General features: G+C 38.1%; 1 protein-coding gene and 1 long non-coding RNA gene across 2 annotated transcripts; both read right to left on the bottom strand.

Moving 5' to 3' along the window:
- Positions 1-4754: 4754 nt before the first annotated feature.
- On the bottom strand, positions 4755-7458 carry LOC131737479 (uncharacterized). The gene is made up of 3 exons (XR_009329120.1): positions 7033-7458; positions 5453-6530; positions 4755-4912 (listed from the first exon to the last, which is right to left on the bottom strand). It is a non-coding gene; the product is annotated as an uncharacterized LOC131737479 (long non-coding RNA).
- An 895-nt stretch (positions 7459-8353) lies between these two features.
- Positions 8354-9341, bottom strand: LOC131737478 (uncharacterized; the record flags this gene model as incomplete). The annotated part of the gene is made up of 1 exon (XM_059026756.1): positions 8354-9341. A coding segment is annotated over one exon (609 nt), but the record flags the coding sequence as incomplete, so codon positions are not given.
- Between the last annotated feature and the right edge of the window lie 742 nt (positions 9342-10083).

Below are 10083 nucleotides of genomic sequence, written 5' to 3'. Positions count from 1 at the left end.
AAACCCACGTAATTTTACGGTAATTGTCTGGCAGCCGAGCTGCACGGTGAATAACTGTAAAATAATAATCCGAACCGTAAATTGAATTACGGTTTAATTTGTAAAATAAATGGTTATTTTCATTGAAACACTACAGTTTACAACCGTAAATGTACTGTAAAAAAACGTAATAAATATAATTCTCCGTGATTCTACTGCAAAACTTCGTAAAATTTGCTTTAAAAAACATTAATATAACATTACCTCACCCTAGTTTTACATACTTATATTGTTAATTAATTGAGAAATTCCTGTAAAATAAATGTTTTTTCCCTTCCATTTTACTTCAATCTTCATTAATAAATAGGTTATACACTTTAAATTAGCAGTTTTCTACTGTGGAATGATGGTTTGTATATGTTATAATTAATGTTAAGTTTAGTCATTTTACTATGGAATACATTCATTTTCAGGTTATAGTGTCTGTATGATTTGTAAAAGCTCAACTATGTGCTTAATTATTAGTTAATTTACACTAAGTGTTAAACAGCAGAAAATAAATAATGAAAAACATTAACAAGTATTCCTTAAGCTTTCAGAATTTTATTACAACTTTTCATTGAGCATTTTACTGAGCAAATACAAAATATACATATTCATTAGGCATGACAGCTTCTGTGTCATGGAGCCCCTATACAACCTTTTCGAAAATGCAGAAATTAACAAAAAATGCTCAATCACTCCTCAAGCTGAGTTATTATTTTAAATGTTAACATACCAGCTGCTAGGATACCAACAATGGTAAGCCTAGTACACAGTAAAACAATAAAACCATATTAAATATACTAAAACTGGCTACCGAACTGTGCCCTCACTTTCTCTTAGCATATTTCTACAGACAAATCAACTATTAACAGATACCAAGTGTTTTCCGCAATAATGTTGATCCAGGCCTTGTTGGACTCGGACAGTTCTCACAAACAAGTCCATGGTTCTTTCACAGCCGTAATAGTGGAGTCAGTAGCACAACAGATGTTTTTGTTTTTAAATAGTGTTCAAACTGCTGTTTTTTGATTGAGCAGGCTAGGGCTGGGACCTGATCAAAAAAAAAAAAAAAAACCTGTTACGACCCGCCAATCACACTTTACAAAACAGAATGTTATCGCTTTTTGTTGTTTTTGTAAATATCCAATTTCTCCTACTCATAAAACCAAAAAGCGATAACATTCCGTTTTGTAAAGTGTGATTGGTGGGTCGTCAAAGTTTTGATCAGGTCCCGGCCTAGGAGTCAAATGTGGAGAAGCAGCTTTGTGCTGCAGTTGACATGCTGGTGACTGAAAACCTGTATAAAAGAGAAAAAAAAAATGAAACAGGCTTAGATTAAAAAAATAAATTAAAAAAAAATGTATATATATTTATATATTTTCTAAATAACCGGCAATTTTTGTTCTACCTCTTTTCACCCTAATTTGGAATTACCAATTCAACTACTCCGTGCCACTCATGAGGGATGAGACAAAGCATGTGTCCTCCCGGTACATACGTCAAAGCCATACCTATTTTTCGCACCGCAAGCCCAGAGCTGCCACAGCCCAACTAACACTTTGATCGAAGGATTCAATGTAGCTGGAAACTGCTAACACCCTGAACCTACAGGAGTTGCTCGAGCTCTGTGAATTGAGGGAGCCCTAGTTGATTCAAAAACAAAAACAAAATGTTAGAACTTGAAGCTACTGCACTAACAAGTAACTACGATGTGATAGGTGTTACAGAAACTTGGTTGTCTGAGAGTGATGGAGACGAATATAATATTAGTGGGTACACACTGTATAGGAAAGACAGGCAGGACAGAAGAGGCGGAGGGGTAGCGCTATACATAAGAAATAGCCTTGAAGCCCAGGTGTTAAATCAGGACAAAGAAAACAATGCAGAATCAATATGGGTCAGAATAATGGACACAAATTCAAAGGGCGTAATAATAGGAGCATGCTATAGACCGCCAAATTCAGACGCTGAGCAAAATAATCTGTTATACAATGACATTCGAAATGCGTGTAGAAAAGGAGAAGCCATACTAATGGGGGATTTCAACTTCCCCTGTATAAAATGGGAAAACCCAATGGGGGGCACGACGGACGAAATTGAAATGGTGGAAATGACAAATGACTGCTTCCTAACGCAATTTGTCAAGGCACCGACTAGAGGGGAGGCATGCCTTGACTTAGTCTTTTCAAATAATGAAGACAGAATAACTAAAACAGAGGTCAGAGAGCCATTGGCAAACTCAGACCACAACATGGTCTCATTTGAAGTATTTTTTAAAACCCCAAAAGTAATGACTAAAGCTAAGGTTTACAATTTTAGAAAAGCAAACTACAAAGGTATGAAACAGAGACTAACAGAAGTAGATTGGAGTAAAATAGAGAAAACATCCACAGAAAAAGGGTGGCTGTTTTTTAAAAATGTAGTACTAGAGGCACAAAACAATTACATCCCAAAAGTAGACAAATCTAAATCTAAAACAAAATGGCCAAAATGCTTTAATAGATCAATTAAAAAAAATATTCAGCGAAAAAAGGCACTTTACAGAGCATTTAAAAGGGACCAAAAACAAAGCACACAGAAAGAGTACTTGGAACTGCAAACACAAGTCAAAAAGGAAGTTAGAAAGGCCAAGAGAGAGATAGAAATCAATATTGCTAAGGGGGCTAAAACCAATTCCAAAATGTTTTTCCAATATTATAACAGCAAGAGAACATTCAAAGAGGAGGTTAAATGTCTAAGAGACACAAATGGCAAAATCATAGATGAAGAAAAAAAAATAGCAAATATATTAAATGATTACTTTTCACAGGTATTTACAAAGGAGGACAAGGACAACATGCCCCACATGTCGACCTGTTCCTATCCAGTTTTAAATAACTTTAGCATAACAGAGGCAGAAGTGTTAAAGGGACTAGGAGCTCTTAAAATAAACAAATCCCCTGGGCCGGATGAGATCCTTCCAATAGTACTCAAAGAAATGAAAGAAGTTATTTACAAACCGTTAACCAAGATCATGCAACAGTCTCTTGACACAGGGGCTGTACCGACAGACTGGAAAATTGCAAATGTAATGCTGATCCACAAAAAGGGAGACAAAACCGAACCAGGTAACTACAGACCAATAAGCCTGACTTCTATTATATGTAAACTTATGGAAACTATAATAAGATCTAAAATGGAAAATTACATATATGGTAACAATATCCTGGGAGACAGTCAGCATGGTTTTAGGAAAGGGAGATTGTGTCTAACTAACCTACTTGACTTTTTTGAGGATGCAACATTGACAATGGATAATTGCAAAGCATACAACATGGTTTATTTAGATTTCCAGAAAGCTTTTGACAAAGTCCCGCATAAAAGATTAATTCTCAAACTGAACGCAGTAGGGACTCAAGGAAATGCATGCACATGGATTAGAGAGTGGTTAATATGTAGAAAACAGAAAGTACTGATTAGAGGAGAAACCTCAAAATGGAGCGTGCTAACCAGTGGTGTATCACAGGGATCAGTATTAGTATAAGCTACTAACAACCAAACGAGCAAGATGGGCCGAATGGCCTCCTCTCGTTTGTAAACTTTCTTATGTTCTTATGTTCTAAACCCTCCCTACCCCAGCGATGCTCTGCCAATTGTGTGCCACCCCCACTGCAAACTCTCTGCCATGTTGGACAATGGCACAGGAGACCACCTCGCTCTCTCCTATCCTGCACTCAAGGTTGAGGCCTTTACCAGATATGCCACTCAGGAGCCCATTTTTCAGAGTGCTTATATGATCTATAAATAAGACATACCTAGCATTACAGCTTACTGCAAGATTACTTACTTTTGACATAACAATTGCATTTTATTCTCTCCATTCAAAATCAGCAATTGCAGAAATGAGGGAAAGAACTCTTGGATTCACAGCATATTGCCTCTTATGTGGCTTCCGTTCGACCTTCGTCCCTTTGTCTGGATTTATTTTGAAGATGCATCTATTAGAAAGGAAAAAAATGCAAATATTTCATATATTCTTAAAGGGTAACAAAGGGTATTTTATTTGTGTGTGTGTGTGTGTGTGTTACATGTTCCCATGTGTTGCTACAGCTGTTTAGGTAAGGTGTGTGTATTATGTTAACATCTCAAACACTTTTTTACACTTCTAAATTGCAGCATTCTCTTGTTTCGTTTCCAAGATGGCTTTGTATGGCCTTGCATGTATTTCAGAAAAAATGTGAATGAGATGGATTTACCAGTGATTGGGAGGATGATGTGGAAATGGAGTTCTGAAATACATGCAAGTCCATGCAAAGACATCTTGGAAACAGAACAAGAGAACGCTGCAATTCAAAAGTGTAAAGTGGTTGAGATGTAAAAAAAAAAAAATAATAATAAAACACACACACACCACCACACAATTAACACCTTAAATAGTTGAAGCAACATATGGGAACATTCATTATCTTTTAAAACACCCATAACAAAAGATAAAACGTGGGCATAGTATTTACAATGAATAGCTTAATCTATATATATATTTTTTATTTTACACATGCTTAAAATGCTCTTTGAAGTGTCAACTGTGGGTAATTTAACATTCAAATACAAAATATGAAAATTACCATTGTATTAGACTGATCATTACTGGTGTCACAAATGTTTGAGAAGTTTAAATCGCTCCACTATAAACAGGTTAAAGCGAAAACAAGGTACATATCCATGTGTTATATACTGTACCTTTGAAGGAATTCAAGTGTTGCTCCCAACTCTGACGGGTAATGGATGTTCAAGCAGTAGTAGGATGCAAACATCATAAGCAAAGCTTCCACAAAATTAGTTTGTTGTTCTGTAACAACAACTTTATCAATGCTCAGCATTAAGCGGGATGCAGTCAGAAGGGAATCTCCTGCAGCAGGAAAAATATAAAAATAAAATTCAAGACGTTTGTTAAATTGACTTCATTATTTTCATTCTGAAGACAAACATTTTCAAACATACGTACATAAAAACACTCAAACCCGCTACAATTAATCATATAATTTACAGAAAGCCTTAGGGCTGCTGAAATTTCATATTAAATCATTCCTTAGCAGTTTACATAATGCGCCAGGTAATTCTAGCAAGAGAGTTGTGTACAAAACACTTACGTATTTAAAAGAACCTGGATATGATTTTTGGACTCTAAGTTATTTAGTATGCGAGAAGAAACTAAATTAAAAAACACTCAAAACTGCTCATGAACCTTACACAATTATTTAAAATGTAATTTGGATGTAAGCAGATTGTTCACAAAGCATTTCTCTTCAGTCATTTCTCTGGGATACTAAAAATGCTGATTAAATTCAGATTATACTTCGTCCCCTTATTCCTCAGCCAAAAGTAAATAAAATAAAACAAAACTATTCAGCATGTGTCAAACAAATGCATGGATTACCAAAACACATACCACAGAAAATAATGCAAGGTGATGCAGGCAGATCAGATGTTGGCACTTCAGAAGGTAAGCAAGTGTCATCCACCTGGAAAAACATTTGCTTGTCGTCTTCACCAAAGTAAGCAAGCAGCAGCAAAACCAACCCTGGCATCTCCGGTAATTTAGACTTTGTGTCGCCCTTTGCAACTTCGATCTGTGCCAAAACTCTTGCAGTTTTTCTTTGTTTCTCATTGTTGAGAGTGTCCATGTAGGCCAGAATTCTGTGCGATTTGTTTTTTACGGTCTCAAAAAATTTCCCTTCTAATTGTACACCTGTAAGTGCCCTGAAGTGTGCTTGTAATCCTGGCATTTCAAACAGAAATGGCCACTCCCTGCTTATTTTTTCAGTTTCCATACCTCGTATGATGTCTTTTCTCTGAGTGTAGTACGTTGCCATCATTTTTTTTGGTGATGATCTGTGTATCCCAGTTTCTTTCTCTGAACATGGTTTTCATTTCTTCTTGTTGCTGTTTTTGACTTGCAAGTGTCTCTGTGATTGGCAGGTGCTCGGGATCCCAGTTTATGCAACCGTAAGTGTCTTGAGGTAAAGCTCGTTCCTTTGCAGGAACTTCTTCCGTGTCGCTCCCACTACTGTGTTGAAACTGTCTTTTGGGGGTAGAAAACTGTGTACGCTTCACATTATCTGCTCTGCTCTGCAGCTGTTTTACCAAGGAATCATATCCACTGCCAACTATGTGGCCTTTGATAACATCCTGCAAAGATTTAGGATATTTTGCCACAATTCTTCTTGCTATATCTGTAAGATGTTTCTTTGAAGGCCTCTTGCAGACCCCTGTGACTTCATTAATAATGAGTCGTATCATTTCTCTGCGTTGCTTTGGCGATGGCCTTTCTTGCCTTTCTAGCTTGTAAAGGAGGTCAGTAGGGAGTTTTTCCCATGGTATCTCAAACCGAAGGAACCAGTCAGCTTCCAAAGGTGAAAGTGATTCATCCAACTCGATACAACTCTGTGTAAAAGAGCACCCTGGGCTGGAGACTGTTGAGGTCTCTGTTCTGGATGAGCACGGACTGCTGGAAATCGTGGTTTCACCTTCAGAATTACAGAAAAAAACATTGTTATTATTTCATTTTTTTTTTGTTTTTGTTTTCCACCCCCCCACACACATTCCAGATTTTTTTAAACTTACAAAATTATCTTAGAGGTTTTGTAATTGGTTAAGTTTGTCCGTAATACACAATTAGTTAATTTTAACCGGCTTTTTATTAATTAAATTAGCAATAAGCAATGTATGTACATCCAAACAGTAAACATTTCTGTCATTTGTTAAAGGATTATGTGATGTAATTGCCACATTATTTTCTCTCATTCAACAATTCTAAATAAAAGTATACACAATGATATAGGCAAGAGACAAAATACAAAATGCAGGTTTTATGTATGTATATATACACAATATATATATATATATATATATATATATATATATATATATATATATATATATATATATATATATATATATAAAATAAATAAATAGGTTTACTGCCAATTAAGCACTTGAAGACAATTGACTGAACTGTAATATACTCACATGTGACTGTAAAGCTGGCTAGGAGTTTTCGAACTTCTATTGGCTTGAGGACCATCAGGAGATCATCATCTTTTACAAATCTGAAATCATCCAGGGTTTCTACACCCAGGTTTTTGAGTGTGTCCAAAATGTGGGAGTTTAAAACAGAATCCCCAGTGCTTTCCTGTACCATCTGCCAATTAAAATAAAATACAGAAGCAAGTGTGTGTGGGGTATATTACCGTCTGCATTTTGATTGAAAAATATCTATTCTGTAATAAATAAACATATTAGCTGTCTACATTTTACAGTATATCATTTTCTACCAATTTATAATTCAAATGTTTGGTTACGCCATTTAGTGGGTGCCTAACTACACTGTAAATAAATGCTGTATTTTTAGGTGGGATTAACCTTAATTTTTACATACATTTTTCAGTTTTTTTTAATTAAATGCAAAACATTTCAATATTACTGCAAAATACTTTTAAAAAAAATATGTACTATTAATTTTACGGAAATATACACTGAAAAACATGTACGTATGTAATTTGCTTACAAAATGATAAATTCCGTTAAATTAAAGACGATAACTTTTAAAAAACCGCACAAGCTGTATTTATAACGACACAAACTTTAATGTTAATGTATGTAACTGTTATTTAAAAAACTGTAAATTACTGCTAAATTAATTATTTAACAGGCTTATCTGATTTGAATTAAATAATGAAAAAAGCTAAAAGTGTTTACTTTTTAATGTCGTTCAGATTTGTTAAAATGAGTTGTGCTTTAGTTTTCTTCCTAAAATAATAGGTCTACTTAATTTCAATGACTGGAAATAAACAAGAAAAGCTGCACATTTTAAACTCAATTCCCGGAGGGCCGTGTGTAGCCTACGCTTTTCGTTCCACCCAAGTCCTCAATGACTTAATTTGATTAATTATTCAATTAGCTAGATACATTTAACACCTATCCAGGCCCCAAACTAGTATGTGAGGATCGGCAACTGTACCTTGAATCAAATGCACGTTTCAACCATCAATTTAAAATACCTCGCAATTTAAAAACAATATATATACATATATCAGGGCAGCAGTGTGGAGTAGTGGTTAGGGCTCTGGACTCTTGACCGGAGGGTTGTGGGTTCAATCCCCAGTGGGGGACACTGCTGTTGTACCCTTGAGCAAGGTACTTTACCTAAATTGCTCCAGTAAAAACCCAACTGTATAAATGGGTAATTGTATGTAAAAATAATGTGATATCTGTATAATGTGATATCTTGTAACAATTGTAAGTCGCCCTGGATAAGGGCGTCTGCTAAGAAATAAATAATTATAATTATTATTATTATTATTATTATTATTTATTTCTTAGCAGACGCCCTTATCCAGGGCGACTTACAATCGCAAGCAAATACAAATACATTCAAGTGTTACAATATAAGTCATACAATAAGAACAAGAAATACAATAATTCTCAAGTGTGACAAACCACAATTCAATAATACAGCAGATAATAGTGAAAGTTACATCAGGATATGATTAAGTAGTGATAGTTACATCAGGATATGATTAAGTACAAAATACTACAGATTAAACACTTGGGAGATTACAATATTCTGAGGTACAGGATTAAATGCAGTAAAATAGGGGGCAGATAAGAGCAAAATAAAGCATATTTAAATGAAGGGTGATAGTGTCCCAGGATACAACAGAGGAGTTCTACAGGTGCTGTTTGAAGAGGCGAGTCTTAAGGAGGCGCCGGAATGTGGTCAGGGACTGGGCAGTCCTGACATCTGTAGGAAGGTCGTTCCACCACTGCGGAGCAAGGGTGGAGAAGGAGCGGGCTCGGGAGGCAGGGGAGCGTAGCGGAGGTAGAGCCAGTCTTCTAGTGCAGGCGGAGCGGAGAGGTCGAGTGGGGGTGTAGGGAGAGATGAGGGTCTGGAGGTAGCTGGGTGCAGTCTGATCAAGGCATCTGTAGGCTAGTACAAGAGTCTTGAACTGGATGCGAGCGGTGATCGGGAGCCAGTGGAGCGAGCGGAGTAGTGGAGTAGCGTGGGCGAAGCGAGGTAGAGAGAACACCAGGCGAGCAGCAGAGTTCTGGATGAGCTGGAGCGGACGGGTGGCGGACGCAGGGAGGCCAGCCAGGAGGGAGTTGCAGTAGTCTAGGCGGGAGAGTACCAGGGCCTGGACCAGGAGCTGGGTAGCATAGTTGGTGAGGAAGGGTCGGATTCTTCGGATGTTGCTCAGGAAGAATCTGCAAGTGCGTGCCAGAGTGGAGATGTGCTGGGAATAAGAGAGGCAGGGGTCCAGGGTGACTCCAAGGTTTTTAGCTGAGGAAGAGGGAGAGAGTGTGGTAGATTCCAGAGGAACAGAGATAGAGAGATCAGAGGAGGGGGAGGAGGAGGGAAAGAAAAGGAGGTCAGATTTAGAGAGGTTGAGTTTGAGGTGATGCGAGTGCATCCAGGAGGAAATAGCAGACAGACAGGTAGAGATACGGGAGGAGATGGTGGAGTCAGAGGTGGGGAAGGAGAGGAAAATCTGAGCATCATCAGCATAGAAATGGTATGAGAAACCATAGGATGCGATGAGGGGGCCCAGGGAGCGGGTGTAGAGAGAGAACAGGAGAGGACCCAAGACTGACCCTTGGGGGACTCCAGTTAAGAGAGGGTGAGGTGTGGAGGTTGCTCCACGCCAGGTTACCTGGTAAGTGCGGTTGGAGAGGTAGGAGGAGAACCAGGCCAGAGCAGTGCCAGAGATCCCCAGGTCAGCAAGAGATGATAGTAGAATAGAGTGATCAACAGTGTCAAAGGCAGCAGAGAGGTCGAGGAGAATTAGGACAGAGGAGAGAGAGGCAGCTCGGGCACACTTAAGTGAGTTGGTGACAGAGAGAAGGGCGGTTTCAGTGGAGTGAGCAGAGCGGAAGCCAGATTGGAGAGGGTCAAGCAGAGAGTGGTTGGACAGGAAAGCAGAGAGCTGGCGGTGTACAGTCCGCTCGAGGGTTTTGGAGAGGAAGGGTAGGAGGGAGACAGGACGGTAGCTCTGGAGGGAGGTGGGGTCGAGGGTAGGTTTT

The sequence above is a fragment of the Acipenser ruthenus genome, chromosome 7, assembly GCF_902713425.1.
Source record: "Acipenser ruthenus chromosome 7, fAciRut3.2 maternal haplotype, whole genome shotgun sequence".
NCBI lineage: Eukaryota > Metazoa > Chordata > Actinopteri > Acipenseriformes > Acipenseridae > Acipenser > Acipenser ruthenus.
Note: the sequence above shows the minus strand (reverse complement) of the source record. Positions and strands in the feature narration are given on the sequence as shown.